Raw genomic sequence first — 23,761 nt, 5'->3', positions numbered from 1 at the left:
TGTCAGTCATGAAACAAAATGGAAACTAGACAAATTTTTAATTTTGTGATTTCTGGGAGAGTTTAGGAGTGGAAATTAGTACTGATAATTTATAAAGAACTTTTATTGCTAAGGTTCTTAATAACTTCTTTAATATTTATAGTTTTTGAAATAACTTTATACACTGGGGCACATTCTTTACGATAATTTCTTTTATCATTCCTGGTTTGTGACTGCTTTTCTAATAAGGAAGGTAAATAAGTTAATTCTGACTATTGATTTACTTAAAGGCATGCTAACCAAGTAGTTAAATGCTGCTCTTTTCCATGAATGAAAGTAAAATATTCATCAACCAATTAACAATATGCAGTTTTCCTAGTTGATACATAGATATGCCCGAGGCTTACATTATAGCATACTCGATATCATTATATGTTCCACTTAGAAACATAAATTTAAACCCATTGTAAATTTAAAAATACATAACAATGTTACACAATATCTGAAGAGGCTGTTATGTTCAAGATGTTATTTTAAAAGCATGAAACCTGGATACAATGTAATATCCCAGAAAATAGTTGAGCAAAGAACACGTTTTGTATGTTAAAAGGAATAGACTAGCTTTTCATAGAATCTTCATTCATTATTATCTTCTTCATTAGAAGATAATAATTGCGAGAATAATAAAATAAGTGAACAGTAATTTTTTTGCACAGATCTAACGAAGGCATTTAACAATCTAACAGACGTCCTAAGGTGCAATTACTTAAGGCAGCAAATGTGCCTTAATTAAAAATCTGTGACTGATTGTTATGTGGGTTGTGAGAACATCTGCTGATATCTTAGTAGTGTCGTGGTTTAGCCCCAGCTGGCAACTAAGCCCCACGCAGCTGCTCACTCACTCCCCCACGGTGGGACGGGGGAGAGAATCGGAAGAGTAGAAGTGAGGAAACTCATGGTTTGAGATAAAGACAGTTTAATAAGTAAAGCAAAAGCCGCGCACGCAAGCAAAGCAAGACAAAGAATTCATTCACTACTCCCCATGCGCAGGCAGGTGTTCAGCCATCTCCAGGACAGCAGGGCTCCGTCACTTGTAATGGTTTCTTGGGAAGACAGACGCCATAACTCCGAACGTCCCTCCACCCCTTCCTTCTTCTTTGTCCCAGCTTTATATACTGAGCATGACATTATGTGGTAGGGAATATCTCTTTGGCCAGCCTGGGTCAGCTGTCCCAGCTGTGTCCCCTCCCAGCTTCCCGTGCACCCCAGCCTACTCGCTGCAGGCCAGCATGAGAAGCTGGACTGTCCTTGACTGCTCAGCAACAACTCAAAACATCAGCACCTTATCAACATTTTCTCATCCCAAATCCAAAACATAGTCTCACGCTGGCTTCTGTGAAGAAAATTAACTCTACCCTGGCTGAAACCAGGACAGTAGGTATTAGTAGTAGATGCCATATAACATCTACACTCCCGGAGCTAGTAAAGTCATAATCCTGTTTTTACCTTGGAGATGGTAGGATGACCTGGGCTCTTTGCATTTCAACATGACTAACTTTTAGTGTCAGTACTGGAAAATACATATTCAAGGTACCCCAAGGATATCCCAAATACAGGCTACATGTAAGCTGAGAAAAGATTGTTGAGAGAACCGAAGATTATGAGTTTACATTGCATATGATGCACAATGAGGGGGGTTTATGCAAGTAGGTATTTCCCTTTCTCTCTGCTTATTTACTTCCTTAGTCTTGCTGATTATTTAACTAGTAATTTTAGAAACAACATAGTGTTTTTCCACATTGTTTCCATTTTGTCTGTGTACTTTTGATTGGGTTGTGGTCTGGGGCCACTGAATGTCCAAAGTCTACCTTGTTTGGAGAATTGTTTGTGAAAACCATTCATAAATGCAGGCAATTATGTGGAATTAATGCAGAGGTGGAGTGAATAATGGTAATGACACCCAGAACCCCCAGGAGCAGTTGTAACGAACAGCTAAGGTAAATCAAACGCACAAAAGAGGACACGTTCCTGGCTTTTAGGTGCATGCAACACACAGACCTGTGCTGTTTACTATGTCTAACAGCATAATACATCTTATATTAATTCCTCAGTCTTTCAGCACATCTGCCACTTCTCACAGCAGATCTAGCATAAGAATTTGAGGATCCCTAACCTGAGGTTAACATACAAGTTGCTATCCTCTCACACACTCTCCATAGATGACTTACACCACCTTAGCTGTGGGGCAGGGGACAGTGGCTGTGGTAATCTGAATGACTTCAGGAGGCTGATGCTTGCCGTGTCAGCTGAGACGTAGCTGTTCCCTCCCTTTGAGAAGGGCTGCTTCTCCCTTCATCTGACAACATACACCCGTGTTACTGATTGTTACCCGTAACGATCCAGTTGTAACCCGTGTTACCCGTGTAACTGAAAAATAAAGATTACTCAACTCCATAGCTTTAAAGTGGAAAAACAAGCCTGGTGTCTGCTGGTGTTTGGTTGCTGACAGCCCTTAGGTAATACATTTAGACTAGTATGATGCTGCCTTAAGTTTTTGTTGTGAGTACGGCCTTAAATTTAACAACAAACTTGACCCATAAATGTCAAACTATGAGGAAAACTCAGTCACCACTCATGACTGTAATCACTTCTCTTCTGGATGATGCTTCAGGGTTCAATTTGTAACTAAAGAACTAAAAATAGGAGCTGCTACCGCCTCCGACGGGCATACATGTGCTCTGTATTAACGCAGGGTGGGAGCCTGCCCATCAGTTTTGTTACAAGGCTTAGGGTACTGCAGTATAACCGCTCCCTTTTTAACAGCATTGAGTTAGTGTGTCATTATTGCTATGGTTAGCAGAAAACAAGGACAGAAAAAACACCACAGGCCAAATATATTTTCCCAAAGCAAGAATAATGGCGACACTCATCAGTGGGAGACCCCACAGCCAGCAGCCCAGGCCAGGAGGAGCAGGAGCCGAGGGGTTTGAGTGCACCAATCAGGAAATGCTCCATCCCCATGACGAGCGGGATTGGCCGAGCCTTGCCGCATGCGCTGCCCCAGGTAATCTGCCTGGCAACCCAGAAGCTTCCAGAAGGGGAGGTGCAGCCTGTCAGCCTGTGAGGGGCGCTGGGGCATGTCAGAGCAGCAGCAGCTGCCGGCAGTGGGCTGCCTCAGGGCAAACCCACAGGGTGAGTGCTGCGTGTTCGGCGCAAAGGAAACGGCAGTTGGCAGAGCAAGGTGCCACAACACTCAGCGGAGCTGGAGGTTGTGGTGGGAATGTTTTGATTTCTGAACACGTTTGCTTTCCTTGTGGAGACCCGGTCTGGCAAAGTGCAAAGGAAGTAATGGCCTTCCACATGCGCTACCCTGAGCGCGAGCTGCTAGATAGTTCAGCAGTACCATTGCAAGAGATCTGAAGTGAAGTCAGGTACGGCAGTAGGCCACCAAGCTGATATTAAATGTTGGTCCACTGTAAGTTGTTTCATGGTCGGGGTGTCTCCTGGCTGGGAGCTTGCTGCTGGGTTCAAGAGTGCTGAGGAGAAATGGACTGCAGAGATCTGAGACCTCCTTGAAGTTGGGAATAGGTGCCCTAAATGATTGTGGTGAACAGTGTGGCTGCTGGAAGTGAAACTGCAGCCTCCTTGCCAAAGAAAACCTGTGGTTTTGTGCCCTGCGTGAGGTGCAGGACAGTGATGTAAACCTGACACCACGGCTTTCTGTAGAAGTGCCGTGTGCTGGGAACAGTATTTGTAAATTTTATCTGCTGACATTACCTCATCTTTCTAGTGGTAGGAAAACAAATAAATAATAAATAAAAAATGTAAGGGGAAGTTGGCAGATTTGACTCAGGCCTGTGACTGTATTGGCTCTTTGGTGGATTTTGGATTAAAGTTCAGTAGAACGCATAAAATATAACTAAGGGTCTAATCAGTTTATTCATGATGATTTACCAAGATTATAATTATATCTTTGTGTAATTGTCTTTTTGTGTGATGGATCTTCAGCTCTATTCTCTCTATAATAGAGTCTAAACATAGACTGAAATGACCATAAGCATAATCAGAAACAACAGTTTCGGTGTCAACAAGTAAATGGTATTGGCTTTTTGGAGGTTGCTCATCTGGACATTCATCCAGTCTGTTTGTTTCTTCTTTTTAATGTTTACTGAATATTTAATGATGCTTATTATACACACAGTACTTCTCTACAGGCTTATTTAAAAGTGAGTAGTATTTCCTGAAGATGTAGAAATGCAGTGGCAATGTGAAAGGCTTTGTATTATACACTCATCAAATAATGGAGCATTTTTTCTGGACTGTAAGCAATTCAATTATTTTGTTTCTGAAATAAATTAAGTAAAGCTTATTGAGTCCAATCAGCCCTTGTTTCTAGGGAATTGTAGTTCAATTTCATTTTTAATTAGATTGAAGGTTGTGAATTTCTTAGCAGTGGTAAGCAAGATCTGGCCATAAAATATGCACTCAATTTGTGTTAAAAGTTCCTAAAATCTAGCACAGGGAACTGGCAGTATATCTGGCTTATGTTTAATTGTCCAAGTACCCTATGGTGAAAAATTCCATTTTTAAAAACTGCTGATGTGTAACAAATTACGTTTCTTTGATAAAATTCTATAGAAGATGAGCAGACAGCAAACAGGAAAAAGTATGGGACAAAACATTCAGTTCTTTATAAGCTTAATACTGCATTCAGGACTATGACGTTAAAAAATTTTGCTGTGCAAAGATTGCAGGATTAAACCAAACTGCTTTTTGGTTTAGAGATGGGGCAGGGGAGAACACTCAAGAAGTTTTTCTTCAACTTCCATGGCTGTCCAGAGGCTAGTGCCTAGACTTCCAGTCAAACTAGCAGATAACAGGCTGAACTGTGATTCAGCGTTATACATTAATGCTTGGGAACTTTTGGTCTAGTTTGAGTTCTGCCAATTTATGGTAGCTCTAATGGATTCAGCACTTTATTCCTTTTGGTGTGCATTTCTCTCAGCTTTGCACCATAGAAGCTGCTACTCTTTGCATGTGTACTGTGATTCCCAGTGCCGTCTTGCATTTTCTTTGCTTTCCTTTTTTTTTTTTTTTTTGTTCTTTGTTTTTTTGTTTTGTTTTGAGACTATGTACCATCTTATCCATGTCAGACAATACTGCTGGGCTTCTTTACAAAATGTGGGTACTCTAGACAAGGTGGCCATTCTTCAGCTTTTGAATATAGCATAGCTCATAGGAAATATAAACGTGGCTCTGTCACAGATAGCATCCCTAGCTACGGGGAAGAATTTCCAGCAGGGATTCAGGCAAACATCACTAGAATGCTAGAACATGTGGGATGTGCTAGAATATGTTGTTGTTGTGTTTGGGGATTGTTGGTTTGTGGTTGTTTGCCTCGGAGAATGAAAAGGGTCAGCTATACGTATGATAATGGATAACATGCATATGAGAGGCCTCTGTGGGAGGGCTGGGTATTGTATGTTTCATAGGTAATCGAGAGGACAGTGGCATGTAATAAAATCCGCAGTATGTAAAGTCTTATTTTTCCACTCAAGCAATCTGTTTCAGAAATAAAAAGATGTTATGTCAGTGAGGTCTTCCAACAGTTTAAATGGCACTTTCCCTTTGCTTGGTAATTTTACGTACTGCCAATTAGTAAAATGAGATGGGAGTTCCTTTCAGACCATCATGATTTTAATTGGAACTTCAGCAGAAAAGAGTAATTAATAACTTGTAGCCTGTCCAGCTAGTAAAGCTGTGTCTCAGGTTAATGAACCATGTCTTTTGCACGTTGCACTACGAGTTGAAAAATGCAGTAGTTAAAAACTGGTTACTGTTATTTGTTTAATTAATGCTGATCATTGCACTGAAGTGTGATGACAATAGGAGATAGAGCTTCTACAAATTTTTATGAATATGTTTGATATTAAACAGAGAGTAATAGGTAAGAGGTACATATATATATTTTTTCATATATCTTTGAGATTCTTTCTTTCTTTCTCTGAAATGCTATTGTATGTATTGTTTGTTTTACTAGTTAGTTTTTCTTCTTTAAAATGTTTTTTTGTTTCAATGCTCCATATGTATTATGACTTTGGATATAAAATTCTGTGTGCATTTTTGTGTAGATTACCTAGAAAGAGCAGAGAAAAGGGGATGACAATTGTATACAGGCAATTAATATAGAAGCAGGAATATCCATTAATTTTTTATTTTATGAATGCATTACGTCCAAGTTCTACTGTGTTAGCACCTGAATGGACTTGTAATAAACAGTGCAATTGTGAATCTGGTTTTAGGAAGAGGAAGACTTTTGGCATGAAGTTATACGGAAGAGGTCGTATGCTAGAACAATAACACGATCCAGTATGAATTTTGCTGTACTCTCAGTAGTTGACACTTAAAGGCCTTTATTGTCTAATGAACTGTGATGTCATTTACACTAACATAGGCATTGTGTAAAATACCATTTTTGTAATTTTGTGTGCAGATTTAAGGAGTGCAAACTGCCCTATTAAACTTTAAAAAATCCCATGCTTAGGCGTTCTGTAAGTGCCTGTAGCTAAAGCATGTTTAATCTCTTTATGTAGGGTTCTGTTACTTTGCCAGACGCAGGCTTGTTTTGTTATACTTTTTTTTTTAATTTTAAAAAACCCAACAACAATAACATTGGTGATAAGAGTTAAGAAAGAAGAGAAATGCTTGATTAATTTACCACTTAAATCTTGGTATACCTTGGGGCCTTGGTATACCAAAGGGGCCCCTCTCCAAGGCTTCTCAGGTCCTTTTTAATTATTGTGACTTGCAGTTGTGACTGAAATTTCTAGGTTTTCATATAAATAAATTCACAGAGGTTGGTTATATAAAATTCATAGTACTGACATCAGTTAGAAGCTCACAGTATATGGCATAATTGCTTTGATTATGATTTATACAAGAGCCTTTTTCTGCCATGTTGGGGTGATATAGTAGAAAGGCCTTCAAAAATATGGGAGTAGTTTCAATGAACAGCCTAATGCTACCTGTTAACGTAAGTATCTATGTACAGGAGTGAGTATGCAACCAAGATATACCCTTTCAATAATGTGAAATATAGGCACATGAATGTCTTCTGAAGATGAGAAATACATTTTAAGGCACTTCTGGCTTAAGACAGCATGGTGTGCTAAAGGCCTTCTTGAAATATAGACTTTTAAATTATACTAGCATAGTACTGAAAATAGATGATCACAGAATCATTAAGGTTGGAAAAGACCTTCAAGATCATCAAGTCCAACCATCAACCCAACACCACCATGCCCACTAAACCATGTCCTGAAGTGCCACATGCACATGTTTTTTGAATACTTGATAAAAAGATAAAAGAGAAATCCTAAATACCATTGTGCAGCTAGTTTATATTGATTTATTTACCTATACATTTTAACCATTGTGTAATGATGGAAAGTCAGAAGTCTTATGCAATATAGTTGAAAGCAGAATTAGATCTAATAAGAAAATGTCACTGGATTTGTATTGCACCTAATATTGAGAAGTAAAATGTAACAGAAGGGATCCTATAGTAAAGTGATGTGGTTCATTTTTTCCTAGCACTAGAGTTTGATTTATCACATGCTGAAAAACTCTCATCGATGTATATACAAGTGATGAAATGCATTTGAAGTTGCTGTATTTTAAATTAACTTTTCCAGATGCAGTGTTAGTGCTACTTATTTTGAGTAAGGATAGAACTTTCCACGATGACAAAGTTGCTTGTTATATACAATTGTAAGCCCGTATGTCCTGTACTGAACTGTATTATTGTCCTGGTTTCAGTTTACTCTTCCAATTCTCTCCCCCGTGCCACCGTGGGGGAGTGAGCGAGCGGCTGCATGGTGCGTAGTTGCTGGCTGGGGCTAAACCACGACAATTATCTTACATAATGTATCATTCAATAAAAGAACAGGTTGTTCCATGGGTTAGTGAACAAGTTTTTCACAGCTTTGTTTCTCGGGGTTGAATGTTGTGGTGTCTAATGTGTGGTCCAAGTTTCTGTGTTCTTTTCCATCTGTCACTCTCTCTCTTGTGACTTCTTATATGGTTTTCCCCCCTTCCATTAAGGAGTAAGCTCTCCAGATTTTATTAATGCCTTCTCAGTATGGTGCATTAGCAGGATCTACCCCTTGTCTACGCAATATCCCATTTTCATTAAACTTGCAGGAATATATTGGGATATTTCCTGTTGTGAAATAAGTCTTCTGTGCCAACTAATCAGTGGTTCAGTCGTTATGGTGGATCAGGACGTATAAATGGACAAGCATAGAAAGCAGACTAAAGAAGGCTTACAGAGGCAATATTTACCAGTAATGGGGCTGGTATTATACCTTATAAAGCATAGCCATTACAACTTCAGGAGAGGGATAAAAGGGAGAGAGAAGAGGTGACCTTCACCAGAAGCGATACAGGAAGGCAAACCACAGTGCTGATACTGTAGCTGTCTGCACACTGTACACCGTGACTGATTGCAAAGAGGTTTCACAAAGATGGAGAACTGCCTAGACAGTGGCACAGCAAGGTTCTCAGAAGATTTGGCCGTATTTTGGGAGACTTGCAAATATAGAATTGCTAATAATGCAAAACTATTTTAGTATGTAGGTTGATACAATCCAGTTACCTGTGTTATCTTTTTTTCTGATGTATTCGTAGTCATTGTTAACCATCGCTTTTAGGAATATACTATGTTGTGATGCACCTCAGAAGTTCATCATGCATTACTACTTTTTAAATCATTTGTACACAGCAGAACTATTACTGGGAATCAAGTAAAGGGAGAGAAAAGATAACTGTGCTCATTTAATTGCCTTTAAACCATTCAAGTCTTTCTGGATCAGAGAAGATAGGGCGTTCAGATGCACTGAGAGAATAGTTTAGGAAGCCCTTTCTTAGCTGTCTCTGCACTCTTACTTGCTGTAATCCAGATGAGGCCAAAGTGTGATGTGCTTTTCTATTCTCTGCCCAGGAAATGACAGCTGAAACTCAACTCCAGGTGTAGCTGCCATGAACAGAACATCAGAGTAGTCCTGATGCACTCAAGCTTTATTTTTCACCTGGGAAGTGAGAGTACTTCTTAGGATCTACATGCCTCAATGTGCATGTTTTTAATCTTTCTGAGGCTCTGTGGTGAGCAGGGAACCAGTCCAACATACTCTCTGGACAGGAATGAAACCTGATGACCTGATTGTTCTCGTGCTTTTTGATGCAAGGATAGTCTCAGTTGGGAAGGGGAGACCAAGGGAGAAGATCTTCAGGGAGGCAGACTTTGCTTTCAGCTGAAAGGTAACAAATACAGCTCAAGGCCAGTACCTGCTGCATTGCTTCCCTGTTTATAACCAGTCATGTAAGGACAGCTCTTACGCTTCATGGTGGAGTTTCATATAGAAAGGCTGTGAGAGGTAGTGGCCCCTTGCTTCTTGTTGCTCCTTTTTTCCAGCAGAGAGTCATGCTCAACTTCCTTAGTTTTGACCTAATGTCTGTCTGCCAGAAGGTGTGGCCAAAGCCCAACAGTAAAGCTTGGCTCAAATGTGGAGTACAGACCTGGTCTCTGTTACCTATGTGCCAGTACAAAAGGTAACCATTTCCTCTGCTACATTCAGTTAAAATGGAGAAGTAGCTTTGAGTTTTCCTGTTAGAGCAAAATAAGGTTCTTTAGACTCTTGCAATCTGCCTGCATAAAGAATTGGTTTTGTTTCCTCTTCCAGATCAGTTACCTTGCTCTCCTGTCCAGAAACCAGAGTGTGTTATTAGGGTGCCCTTGTAATGTATCTTAAGCTATTGATGTTACAGTTATTGCACTTTACGTTCAAGCATTACCTTATTATATAAGAACCTCCCTGAGTAAAATAAAGCCTTCCAAAATCAATAGTCACTACTTAAAATAAAGACGTGTCTTTTCACTGCTTCAGCCATGTCATCTTTAAGAGGCATTTTAGTGTTTGGCTTACGGTGTGTAGAGTTTACAAGGTAAATCTGTCCCCAGTTACACAACAGAACCTTTGATGAAGCAGCTAGCGTCTCATATTAGATTAAACTGAGTCCAGAATGTTTTATTGGGTGATTTAATATACTGGATTGTTTTGACTTACTGACTTTTTAAGTGACTCTAAAACCTGAGAATTTAAGCAGCCATAAACAATGTAAGGGTTAATAGTGGGCACCAGTGTCTGTTTTCCTGTCGATGATTCTGCTGTTTTCATTCTATTCTGAGATGATTGTGGCGCTGGGAGAGGAAGGAGGCATGCACCCAAAACCATAAGGAGCAGATTCTGCTGTCAGTTGGTTCTACAATCTAAAATAATCAATTGCTTTGAATAGGTGTGTAACAGTTTACCTGAAGGATTAATCTACAATCTTTAGCCATGTAAAAAAATATTCAGTGCGTTCCTCAGATTCTCTGTGCTAGGGGACTTTATGTCTGTTAAGGTGTTGACTTATTTAAGGTGAAAGTGGAAGCAACAATATTCCTTTATCGTTGGCAAAGTTGTGATGTCACTGTTGGAAAGTTAAAAAGCAGCAATTATAGCTGAAATCTGAAATTATGAAAGCTGTTTCATAATGTCACATGTACAACACAACTCTGTACTAGAGATTGTAGTCATGGCAGCAGTGGTTGCTGCACTTTGTGAATAATGACTGTGTAGTTACTTTCTCTCAATGAAACAGAGAAATTTAATAGTGATTTTTGTTAAGTACAAAGTTTTTAAAACTCTTTTCAAAAGAAAAGACTGCATCTGTGTTTCCTGTTTTCTATGCTATTAAATAAGACTAGAGATGAGTAAAAAGATACTGGATATGGATGCAGGAAACATATCATAAAATAAAAATTGTTATTTTAAATCCTGGCTGTTATACAATGTATAGCTTTGATGCATCCTGCTTCTCCTATAGTGTCCCTACCCCTTTTATTGTGCAGTCGAATCCTGGCTGCATATTTGAATATGAACACGAATTGGAAACAGAACGATACAATAATAAATAAACCTACCATTTTGGAGATTTTTATTCCTGCATATACATTTAAGGTCTGTAATACATTTTTAACCTTTTACCTTTTTAAGTAACTGTGCTAGTCATGCGCTCGCTCTGCACACTCCTATTCGTCTGAATAGAGTTCTCTCAAATAGACTATCCCTCTTCATCTAGGGCTTCCTTGTTTGAATAAGATCTGTAAGATTACACAAGTTATTCACAGGTTCACTTGCATCTGTTTATCTGAATTCAGACGATAGCGCCAAAATCTTGGTGAATCACAAAATGAATCACATGAAACCACATGTTTACTTATAGAAGTGGCAAATAATAGGCTGGTATTTTTATACTTTTGTTTTCTGTCTTACTTTCAAGAAAAGCAGGACTAAACATCAAATTATTTTGAAGCTTAAACTGAATGCCATATATTTGTGTAATTTACATACTTGTAAAGCCACAAGGAGCGATGCATAAGCATTCCTTGAATCCAACATCTAGGAGATAAATTGAAAATACATATATACACAGAAAAAAACGAAGAGCCTAAGAGACAGAAGGAGAAGGATGATTGACCGGGGAAACGGAGGTATGGTAACAAGTTCTCGGGTTCCTACAGAATCAGAGTTATGTAGTCTAGAAACATCATATACTTGCAGTCATTCCTCAGACCATTTGGAAAGTCATCAGTAGAGCATAGTGAATAGTAAGATAATCCTTAAATAACAGAATTATTTCTGTCTGAAAAGTTAATATAGTTTTGTGTTGTTGTAGTCTGCAGTTAATTCCAAATATGCAGAGCATCACACAGAAAGTCCATCTCATTTCATGCAAGTATTTGCCACATTACAATTGATTTCACCTGATTTGGAATAAAATCCCCTTATTTTTCAGTTTGCTATGAAAAGGGATAACTGAGGTTTTTCAGTCAAAATTAATCTATAGGCTGCTGCAGGTTATGGTGCTTGGATGCTTTTGCCCTTGACTTCGGGGAAGTTTGCCTGGTTTCCTGCCCCAGATAAACAGATTTTTGGAAAGGCTAATTGCTATTCTCAACTGAAGCTGTGATGTTCTAATGAGACAGAACAAAAGCAGTCTGACAGGAGGCAGACTCCAAGTAAGCTAGACTGCCTCTTTTTTTTTCTTTTTTTAATGTGTAAACTCCTTTTGTTTTTTCTCTTAACTGAAGAGTACCTGTGTCCAGAAATCCTGTACAAGATTGATGCCAGTGTAGGCAAACATCTAGTATGTGCAATACACGCTTATGCATGTCCTTGAATGGGTAAACTGAAAATACTATTTCCATGCTAATAGTATGGAAAATATGTGAGTTCTGCTCAAGGTGTTTTAATGAGATTAGTTTCAAAACTAAGGCATTTTCAAGGCAGTATTTGTATCACATGAAACTGTTAGAGATGTAAGTCCAGCAAGTGTCTAGAGAGTAGGGAGAAAGGTGGCTCCACTGGTATCTCTTTGCATATGTTGCAGAATCATGGCCAGTACCTCATCTGAATATAATCTCCCAACACACCAGCCTTGTCTGACTGTCACAATAAAAGAGGTGAAGATGGAACAGTTGCAAATCGCAAATGCAATTGTAGTGAGTGTTAGCACTAGTGAGTGTTTCCTCAACACGCTACATGAAATTTAAAAGTATGAATTATTTTTGTTGTTAGGCTTTGAAAGTAGGTTTTGACATGAACTGGGAAACATGACTTTGAATTAGTTTTCTGGGGCTTTGATTTTGTCTTTTCAAAGAATAGCTAGTGGTTTTATACTACAAGCAGTTTGGAACTGCACGTGTCTTTATTCGGTTTGTACAGAGCATAGTATGGTGAGAGCCTGGTGCATGATAAAGCCTCTATTTCAGAAATAATTAAACCAAATAATAACGTGTTCTAACATAATTTTTGTTAATAGTCACGTATCTTTTGTTCCCTCAGCTTTCTCTATTAGAAGATGCAGGATTTGGTGGTGTTCTTCTTTACATTGATCCTTGTGACTTACCAAAGCCTACAGACCTTGCTGATAAAGCTTTTATGGTTTCCTTGAACAGCGGAGGAGATCCATCAACACCTGGTTATGCTAGTATTGGTAAGTACTGTTCAAGGCATATTCAGTTAATGGACATTCTGTCTTTCATTGTGTCTTTCACTTTTGTGGTATTGGTAATGGAAACTTCTGGTCAATAGGTGCAAGTGCAATGTTATCAGAAATTTATATTTTAAACAATTTAAGGAAAAATAAGGTTTATAGTATCTATGCGCAATTACCACTTGAATAGGATATGTTCATTTAGTCTTGTCTCCGTTCTGCCTGGTTAGACTTGGTTATCTGGTATGCTTCTCTAAATACTTGTATTTTTGAAGTATGGGAAATAAAGAATTAATTTTAAGGAACTACCTAGTCTTTTGTAAGTTTGACGGTTTTCTTGAAGCAGTGTTAACAATAAATAGAAGCAGCAGCATATTTGACTTGTATGTACTACTTACATCTCCATTGTGGAAGTTTTAGTGTATGTGTGTTGCTTCTCTGCTGCCTTTTCAGCTTTACAACCTTTTTTTACTATCTAACTATTTGGAAACTTATTAAGCAGCAGTCTATGACTTTGTGACAGGGCTTCATCAAGAATATCTGGTCCAGTTACTAGCTAAGACATCTAAAGTCTGAGTTGAATTGGCACTAAATCAACTGAGGCAAAGCTGAGATACTTCATGACTAGAATGGCAGAAAAGAGAAATATTTGCCTGGTTGTCAAAGAAGGGTGTTAGCTATTCACAGCATGAATGCCTTGACAGCTCAGTGGGAAAGAAATTGCACATTTTCTCAGTGTCTCAGTGCACCTGACCCAGTGTTCTTAAAAGTGCCCTGGGAGCTACAGAGGTAAATATAACACTCTTCAAGCTTTATTCTTGCTCATTTCATGGAGCTATCTGAAAAACAGTTTGTCACTTATCTGTCTGGCTGACTCCTTAATGTTTTATTTACCCTACATGAAAAGTAAAGCTAATGAAAACAGATACACCAACATTGAAAATGCCACTTCAGTGTCTAAACCTTATGCATTGGTTTTCTGTCAGTAAATGTTCTCACTGGCAGTGTGCGTTCCAATCGCCAGTTTGAGAAGCAGCAGCTTGATTATATGGAAAACGGTGATATCCTTATAAGTACACTGATGTTGTATACTAGAACCATTAGTGTGGCTTGTCTGTGGTTATAAATATCTGAGCAACATTCATAAGCGGGAAGAGTCTATCATGTTCCTAAAATCATTTATATTTTGATCATTGAATGCAATGATGAGCTGGAAAGAGCTCAAAGGAGCACTTGAGGAAATTCTTTTTTATGGTTCTGTCACTGGAAGGTAGACCAGATGGAGGTAATTTCTGTGTTTCTGATAATGATTTTCTCCTCTGGAGACCATGAATCAGTTTGGTTAGAGGGAACTTATGTCTGGGACGAATACGTCTGGAGCGCAGACTTTTGCCCGAAAGATGCGCCTGCGTATAATGTAGTTAAACTGCCTACATGTAGGATAAAAGTGCCAGATACCCAGGGTTGCCCCTATCACCTTGATTCGCAGAGTATAACATGCACTACAAGAGATTTTATTGGAAGCTCCTGCTTAAGTGATTGGCATATCTTTGATACCATCTGCACTTCACACATTGCAAAAGAACTGTTACTATTACAATCTCAGGGACTGCTCCTACCACCATTCTAGCTTTTACTCAGACATTTCTGGTAAGATGAGGGATGCAAAGTTAATCTTGTACTAGGTGAATAAAAGGTAGGAAACTTGTATTTTCATGCTGCTGCCTATGTTTCTCACGTTCTTTTAGTCTGAAAACAAATTTCTTTGTGGCATCGGAATGTTGGACTACTTCAGATTTTTTGCTAGAAAAGAAATCTTTGAGAAATTATGCCATTTACAGGTCTCTTCTCAAAGTTGACAACATTTTCAAATGGGCTTATGTAATAGGTCAGGGAGAACTTCGGAGTTCTCATGAGGTTTTAGCTCAAATTTTCTGTTTCATGAAGATTAAATGCTGCGCTTCTGCATATGAATTACTCTAAAATATACAGAAATAGCTTGAGGATAGGTTTGAGATGCCTACTGCCTATGAATGGGATGATTTTTTTTTGTTCTCTGTTTAATAAAGGGGAAAAAGTAAGGTTGTGGAAAAGGAAGTCAACAGGACTTACGTAAAAGTTTCCGTTGCTTTGTTTGATAATTTAATTCTTCTGTTCTTAAGACTCTCCCAATCATATGTCATATCAGTCCTGAAACAATCATATGAGCCTTTGTGAACATCAGTCTGTCTTCCTGATTCTGATTGCCAAAGACTAATATCCTCCATTTTTAGAAATCTTTCTTCTATCTTCCTGCTTTTGAAATGAAACAGATCCAGTGGGTGGGACGCAAAGAATTGAACACATGGGATTAAGAAGCTTGAGAGGGAGATAAGAGACTTTGGCAAAAACTATCCTGAAAATAAAGTTTCAAAGAATAGCATAAAACTTAAGCGACTTCCCACATCTACGGGGGTTTTTTTTTCCATTTTGACTTTTTTAATGCTGCACTTCCTTTTACCTACCTTTGTATGGCAAACACATATTAGATTTCTTCGTTGCTATACTTCAGAGCCATTTTAAATCAAATTTGTTTCCACACAGGGAATGGTTCAGTAAACAAAAATATGGATAGAACCTATTTGTCAATCCTGGTATGTAAATAGAAAAGTGGCATTGTGATAAGCATTAGGAACCCTGCCCCTGAGATAGGGTACCTCATAATAGAATCCCTATCTGTGCAGTTGTGGGATAGAAATTATTTCATGAAGAATTCCGACAGTATCACAGAAAACACTGTGAGCTTAAAAATGCTGAAATATAACAGCTGTAAAATATAATCTTATGCTATCAGCTGGAGTTTCAAGTGTAGCATTGTTTTAGAGAATTGTTATGCCGAGGTTCTAACAGTAAGGCTAAGTGGTATATTTGGAAGTAGTCCATGCTTCAGGTCATTGATAACAGCTAGGCATGTGAGCCATATTACAGGGATTTGGGTGAAAAGTCAGTAACAAAGGGGAAATGCACAGCGTGTCGTGAGCATTCCTCAAACACTGCTAATAGGGTTTGATTTCAGAGAAACGGACAAGGAACATGAGGAATCTGTGAGGGGTCGATCCGCTGCAGGCCACAGCTGAGCCCATCAGCGAAGCTGGTGGTGCCTCTGAAAACATATTTAAGAAAGGACAAGAGTGCTGGACAGGCTGGGGAGTGAAACTGAATCTGGAAAAAGGCGGGGCGAAGGTGCTGGTTCAGTCTTTTTGGTTTTGCTTCTCACTATCCAAATCCGTTTTAATTTGCAATAGTTATCTCTGTTTTGCCATTGACAGTAATTGGTAAGTGATCTCCCTATCTTTATCTTGACCAATGAGCTTTTCTATCTTACTTCCTCCCCCTATTCTGTTGAGTAGGGGCAGTGAGAGCATAGCTGGGTAGGTGTCTGGAAGCTGGCCAAGGTTAACCCACCATACTCTGTTGTCCCATTTTGATAAAATACAGCAAAAGTTGAAGAACACCAAATAGGCATCATAAAAAGCCCATGGCATTCGCCTCTTTAGTCATGTGTCCTTCTTTAATTGAGCTTAGCCAGTTCTTCTTCAGTGAACACAGAGAACTACTACTACTACTTGGAATATGGGTAAGTAATATGCTGTGATGGAAGTCTATGCCTACTTTTTTTTTTTTAGTCAGCCCTGTGATTCTGTATGTTTCTGTGCTTCCCACATCTTATCTGAGTTTGTCCTTACTGTCCTTTACTTCGTGATATTTTACTCCTCTGAATCAGTTGAGCAGAAGTTAACCTAGAAAATAGAACACTGTATAACAGTTTTAACCATGCATATGCAACATATCTTTTAAAATGTTTTGTTACAAATCATCATGACTTTTTACAAGATGTCCTCGGCCCTGGTTTGTCTGTTCTTTTAAACAACAAAACATAGTTACAAGGATAGGTTTTTCTATGCTTGCCTATGCAGTTGTGGAAATGATCCTGGGAATATATATATTTTGTATTTTTTTTCAAAATTTGTGTTTACTTTCTGCTAATAACATCAGATAAATGAAACACAAAGATAACTTACTGTAAAATGACAGTCTATATTCAGGCTTCTGTGTCTTTTTGTTTTGTTTATTTTCCTTAAAGGCAGACTGAAAATGGGGAGAAAGAAAAGTTTACAGTGCCATATTTTAATTGGGGGGTGGGGGGAAAGGTGATGGTGGTGGTGTATGTTTATATATACACTTGATCATTTTATTTTTTACTTATGGCATAATTTCAGTGGTTGCCATGAAAAAAATCCACACTTTATTATTACCAACTGTACCTGCTTTATCTGATATACTATGTTGTTTTCTGTATGAAAAAAATCTGTGCTAATGCAATAGAGAGGTAAATCTTTAGAAAATACTGACTTTTGAGTAGTGAGCACAGTAAGTAATAATTTCAGCAGATTTTCAATAATACATCTAGCACTAAGGGTTCTAAAGGTATCTGAATCCATGATCTGCCTCTTCAGATTTCTCAGGATTTAATAAAGCAACTAAGTTTGTATTTAAGTACCAAATTACATGCTCTGAGGTCTTGGATTTTGTGGTTTTTTTTAGTTTTTCCTCCCATCGGGCTTTTAACTGTTGTTGAGAAAATCAGTTGGACATAAAGGTATTTTAGGGTTTGAGTGTGTGGACCTCTGTATTGTATATCAGATATCATTGTATCTTCTTTTAAGCTGCCCATAATTTTATCTTGGGTAGAGGAACCAAATCTGAATTGAAAATGCAGTGATTTTATCAATTAGAGTATTAGAAGAGGAGGGAAGAAATTACTGCCAATGGTAATGCAATAGCTTATTAGGAACGTTTGTACCATTTGACTCTTGCCAATGCCATATTGAACCATATAGTCAAAACTTTTCTCAATTTTAAATAGAAAATTATTTTAAAATGTAAATTTAAGAGAGTAGTGGAATGTACAATTGATAAAAACCTAATTATTTGAAAAAAAACAGATGAATGCTCCCTATGCTGCAAAATTAGTTCAGTGGAAAACATACTGCCTAAATACTTCCTGATACCTTAGAAGTTGGAGAAGAATATTTGAAGGTACTCAACTCACAAGTTAGTTTAGCATATTTAAATCTTTTGTGCAATCATGTTTGAAAATAAGCCTGCCCTAGCTTTACTGACATGGTATTTCAGCTCAACATAATTTGCATGAGCGAGCTAATTTATTATACGCTCATGTATCGTCGAACATCACTGTTACGGCAGTAAGTCTAGCTGGCCTGTTGGAATCTGCTACTACAAAAGCATGGGTGCCTGGAGACTGTAGTTGAAATCAATTGTCTTTGCATGAGCTGAGAATCCGGATGCTTTTGGAGCCCGATGGAGGGCTGCTTTTATAGCATCAGGAAGTTCTGTGGGGACTACCTTGCATTCCCAGATACAACTTCTGGTTGTATCTGGGAATGGTGTTAAGAAGCAGATGAGACCTAAGACAGGATAGTGAAGAAATATTTTACTAGATTTATGTGTATGGATGAAGAAAGGAATTAGTTTTGTTTGCAAAGGTAGAGGGATGAATACTTGTGCATTTGCTCACGTAGCAATATATAATGATCCACTTTAATCACAGAATCACAGAATCACTAGGTTGGAAAGGACCTTCAAGATCATCAAGTCCAACCATTAATCCAGTGCCACCATGTTCCCTAAACCATGTCTTGAAGCGCCACATCCACACGTTTTTTGAACACTTCCAGAGATGGCGACTCCACCACCTCCCTGGGCAGCCTGTTCCAATGCCTGACCACCCTCTAAGTGAAGAAATTTTTCCTAATATCCAAGCTAAACCTCCCCTGGCACAACTTGAGGCCATTTCCTCTTGTCCTATCACTAGTTACTTGGGAGAAGAGGCCAACACCCTCGTCGCCACAACCCCCTTTCAGGTAGTTGTAGAGAGCGATAAGGTCTCCCCTCAGCCTCCTCTTCTCCAGACTAAACAACCCCAGTTCCCTCAGCCGCTCCTCATAAGATTTGTGCTCCAGACCCCTCACCAGCTTCGTTGCCCTTCTCTGGACATGCTCCAGCACCTCAGCATCCTTCTTGTAGTGAGGGGCCCAAAACTAAACACAGGATTCAAGGTGCGACCTCACCAGTGCCGAGTACAGGGGCACGATCACTTCCCTACTCCTGCTGGCCACACTATTTCTGATACTGGCCAGGACGCTGTTGGCCTTCCTGGCCACCTGGGCACACTGCCGGCTCATGTTCAGCCGGCTGTCAGCCAGCACCCCCAGGTCCTTTTCCACCGGGCCGCTCTCCAGCCACTCCTCCCCAAGCCTGTAGCATTGCATGGGGTTGTTGTGGCCGAAGTGCAGGACCCTGCACTTGGCCTTATTAAACCTCATACAGTTGACCTCTGCCCATCGATCCAGCCTGTCCAGATCCCTCTGCAGAGCCCTCCTACCCTCCAGCAGATCAACACTCCCACCCAGCTTGGTGTCATCTGCAAACTTACTGAGGGAGCACTCGATTCCCTCATCTAGATCATCTATAAATATATTGAACAAATATTAAGAACCAGCTAAGCTCTGAACTGAATGTCAGCTAGAGGACAGTTTTATGGAACACTTGTTCTGTTGCCAGTCCTTCGCTACTTTACGCCCTCTGTGTTCACTACTGTGGTTTCTTCTAATCCTGTATCTTTCACAGCCTTTTCCAGTGGCTTCATTGTGTTCCAGGTGGGGGTTGTTTTCTTTCAGAACCCCATTAAGTTAATGTTACTTGAGATTTTTTCATCCAGCAATGTCTAGCAGAGAGGCGGGAAAGTATAGCAGTATCTGTACGTGAAATCTGAGTTTATAGCAAAAACATGCATAGAACTAGCAAACCAATACAAATCACTTTCATGTTTTTGCTAATTGCAGCCTGTAAACACGTTTCTTTGTTCACTGCAACTGAAACACTTGCTTAAACCGTTATCAAATTGGTGATGCCACCCAGTGCAAGGAAGCAACGGTGGTATTTACTGCTGGTGACTGGCGATCCAGAAAGGCCAACTAGAATAGTAGTTAGTTACGTTTTGAGTGGGCTTCTTTTCAATGGCTCCAAAACTCTGCTTGTAGTATTACGGTGAAAGAATGTCCATGTCCTAGACCTATTTTTCCTGTATTTCTAATAGCTGAGTCTAATTATCACCATCTTCCATTTCAGGTGATATACTGTACATTTGGAAAAATGATACTTGTCCAAATTTAAAAGAATCTCGCTTAATATCACTGCTCAGGCAGCTTAGATTTAAAACTGGCTGTTAATTTTTCAATGAAAAGTTGAAGTCATTTAAAAGAAATGCTGGGAGGTAGAGTGTGTTTGTAACTTTATGCTGAACTTAGTGTTTAGTTTTGTATGCAGAAACGGTATTTTAAAAAGCCATTAATATCCTTTTTAAATTTTAAAAAATTGAACTTTCCTTTCTCTTTAAAAGTTGATGAAATATAGGGAAGAGACAAAACAGTTAAGTCATTTAACATTTTGAACATAATATGCCCAATTCACTATTAGTTGTACCTTTTTCCTAATTTATTTTGTATGTACAAAGCAAATACCTGTTTTGGAGATGACTATGTTTTACTCAAGCTTACATCTAAGAATGACACCTCAGAGTAAAAGGAAGGCATTCCTGGTAGGTGGTACTAGTTATTAATGCTGTTGTAATTGCCAAAATACAACTGTCTCAAAGCTCAAATTCTGGTCAGATTCAACCAGTCATTTTGGCCATATAGCAGCTAAAGGGAAAAATGTCAGAACCAGAATAATTGTAAAGCAGTTTAGGAACACCTTGCAGGAAGACAGAGCAGAGAGTAGCTATATCTGCATAAATAAAGGAATTGTATTTGCTAATAAAGCTCAGTTAACTTTCCCACGTATTTGTGCATGTAGGTAATACAATGGTATTTTATCCTCCTAGCACTCCTGTGCACAAGTTGGGATACTACAATGTAACTCTCACGTATTGCAGAGTTAACACCTGCAAGTACACCTGCGTAGTATCAAGAGCACCATAAAGTCAGATGGCTGATTGTTTAAGCAATTAAAGATGTAATTAGTTTCATAATTGAATTTTTTCTAGTGCAGTTTGAATACTGCAAGACAGAATAAACCAAACCATCTTTAATTTGACTTGATCTCTGTTCCAGCCCACTGCTTACCATATTCAGCAGCTGCCTAAAAAAGATAATAGTACCTCTTCCTACTTTCAGACAGTTAGAAACTCCCCCAGAAGAAAACCTAATCATCTTAATATGGAGGTGTGGAAAATACTTTCTTGTTACATAAATGTGTAGTATCATATTATATAGTATCGTTCTGCAGAACACTAAAAGACATAAGTAATTCATCACAGTTTGGGTTTGGCCAATTTTCAGAAGCAATTTGCTTGTACTTCTCAGAGTGTTTTTCAGACTTGCGCTGTTTTCCTTCCGTTCAGAGACAGAAGAATTCTCTACCCAGCGGGGACTGAGATGAGGGGTGCAGGGAGAAGTTGTTGTGCTGGTTTAGTTGATTGGCAAAGGACAACATGAGTGGTGAAGGAAGCTTATGAGACAACAGGGTAAACAGTATGTGTACATCAAAACCATCTAAACATACTGGGGGGGTGATTTCAGTGACAGTGCACTCCAGAGCATAGTGGTGTACCATGGAGTGGCTGGGATGTCTCTAATGCTCGTCAGTAAAGGGATCACAGCCCTTAGCACAGGAGAAAAGAATTACAGAGTAGTTGATCTGGGAAGGGACCAGTGAATATTGTTGAAGGACAAGCTGCCAGCTCAAAGCAGAGTCAGCTAGAGCAGGTTGCCCAGGACATTGTCCATTGGGGTTTTGACCTTCTGCAACCACACATCAAAAACTTGTCTGGGCAACATCTGTTAGTGCTTGACCACCCTCACCGTAAAATAGATTTACTTATGCTTCAGGGGAATTTCCTGTATTTCAGTTTGTGCCTGTTGTCCCTCCATTCACTGAATACCACTGGAGAAGAAACAGGTTCCATTTTTTTCCAGACTCCCATCAAATATTTGAGCGGAAGAATCACCTCTGTTGACCTGCTGACAACACTCTCCCTAATGTAGCCCGAGGTGCTGCTGGCAACCTTTCCTGGCAGGGCACATTGCTGGCTCATGCTGCACTTGACCACCAGGATCTGCAGGTCCTTTTCTGCCTAGCTGCGTTCTAGCAAGTCGTCCTCTGGTGCATAGGCTTATTCCTCCCCCATGCAGGACACTGCCTTTCCCTTTGCTGAATGTCTGAGATTCTGGAAGTCCATTCCTCCAGGTGATTGAGGTCCTTCTGAATGAAAGCACATCCATCTGATCTGTCAGCCACTCCTCCCAATTTTGGATGATCTTCAAACTTGCCAGTCATCTCATTGTAGAAGGCTATCAGGTTGCTCAGACATGATTACCCCTTTGTAAATCTATTCATACCACTCCCAATGACCTTCTTGTCCTTCATATTTTTGGAAATTATTCCAAGATTATTGGCTCCATCACCTTCACAGGGACTAATGTATGATCCCAGATCCTCCTCCTTGAAGGTGATAGGAGTGATACTTGCTCATGTCCTCATGAACCATTTCCTATCACCATTAACTTTCTAAAATTTTTATGGCCTCACAGTGACATCTGTGAGCTCCCTCATCACTCAGGGTTCCCAGCTCATCAGAGCTTGCCCTCACGGGTGAATTTGCATCTTCCTCTAACTAGTGCTCTCTGAATCTATTTGTTCCCTCTGTCATGCTTCTCAGTATCACAAGCTACACTTGTTATAGAAATCTGGATGCTGAAGCATAGTGGCAGATTGTAGCCTTACAAAATGCATTTGAGTAGAAGTAGTGAGGCAGTGTCCAGTGGTGTTCCATGGATAGGAGGACCTTCCTCTGCCTGGGTAACCTCTACTGGATGGTCTTTAAGTGTGGTGTTACAAACCACTCCAGACATACTGCCTAAGTACACTCAGTATGACTTGTAGACATAGTGACTCCTTTTTGTTAAAGGATGTTAGATTCGTGTACTGTTGCTGGTACAAAGTTGCAAGACTCCTTTCTGTAAGAGACTGCATCAGTTTTGATGCAAAGCTGTTCTCTCCTTTCCTCTACTAAAACAATTTGAAATGCTTTGATGTTTGTTCCGTGAAGCATGTAGCTTCATTCCAGGAAAGGGATGGTACTGGAAAAAGTATTTTGGGGTAGAGATGTCTAGGGGCCCGCTGTGCAGTGCAAGAGAATTCCATAAATGTGGGAGAATGTCTGTAACAAGGAGGCAGACACAGCTTAGAAAGCTTCTTTCTTCAGAGCTTTTGGAGTAGTCCTGTATACAGTGATGCCAGTCAATAGTCAATATTTGCTGTGTGATGGGTACAATGCCAGAATGAGAAACAGTCAGTTTGTTGCCAGATGCTTTTGTTATCGGACATGTTTTTCATGTACAAAACTAGGCTATGAGAATGACTTTGAAACTTTGATAACTGTTTCAGTTTTGATTAGGACAAGTATATGCACAAAATGTGTGTAACTTCCAATACTTCTTATATGCTAATTTTACATAGCTGACAGGTGGGTCTGTTGAGTTAGTGGGGGGAAAAAAAAAAAAAGAGTGAAGCCTCTTGGGTTATTTAAAATCGCATTGAAGTCAGATCTTTTAGAATAGTG

The 23,761-nt window shown here is 39.3% G+C and overlaps 1 protein-coding gene across 1 annotated transcript in view; it reads left to right on the top strand.

The window, feature by feature from the left end:
- The window catches only part of NAALADL2 (N-acetylated alpha-linked acidic dipeptidase like 2), a gene marked incomplete at both ends in the record, with an annotated part of 379,117 nt that overhangs the window by 180,838 nt on the left and 174,518 nt on the right, over window positions 1–23,761 (top strand). Inside the window, one exon of the mRNA XM_082003692.1 lies at window positions 12,927–13,077. Coding sequence (XP_081859818.1) covers window positions 12,927–13,077 — 151 coding nt within the window. The remainder of the gene's footprint in view (window positions 1–12,926; window positions 13,078–23,761) is intronic.

Source organism: Phaethon aethereus (genome assembly GCF_964289735.1).
Source record: "Phaethon aethereus genome assembly, chromosome: 9".
NCBI classification, from domain to species: Eukaryota; Metazoa; Chordata; class Aves; order Phaethontiformes; family Phaethontidae; genus Phaethon; species Phaethon aethereus.
This window is presented reverse-complemented; position numbering and strand designations above follow the sequence as displayed.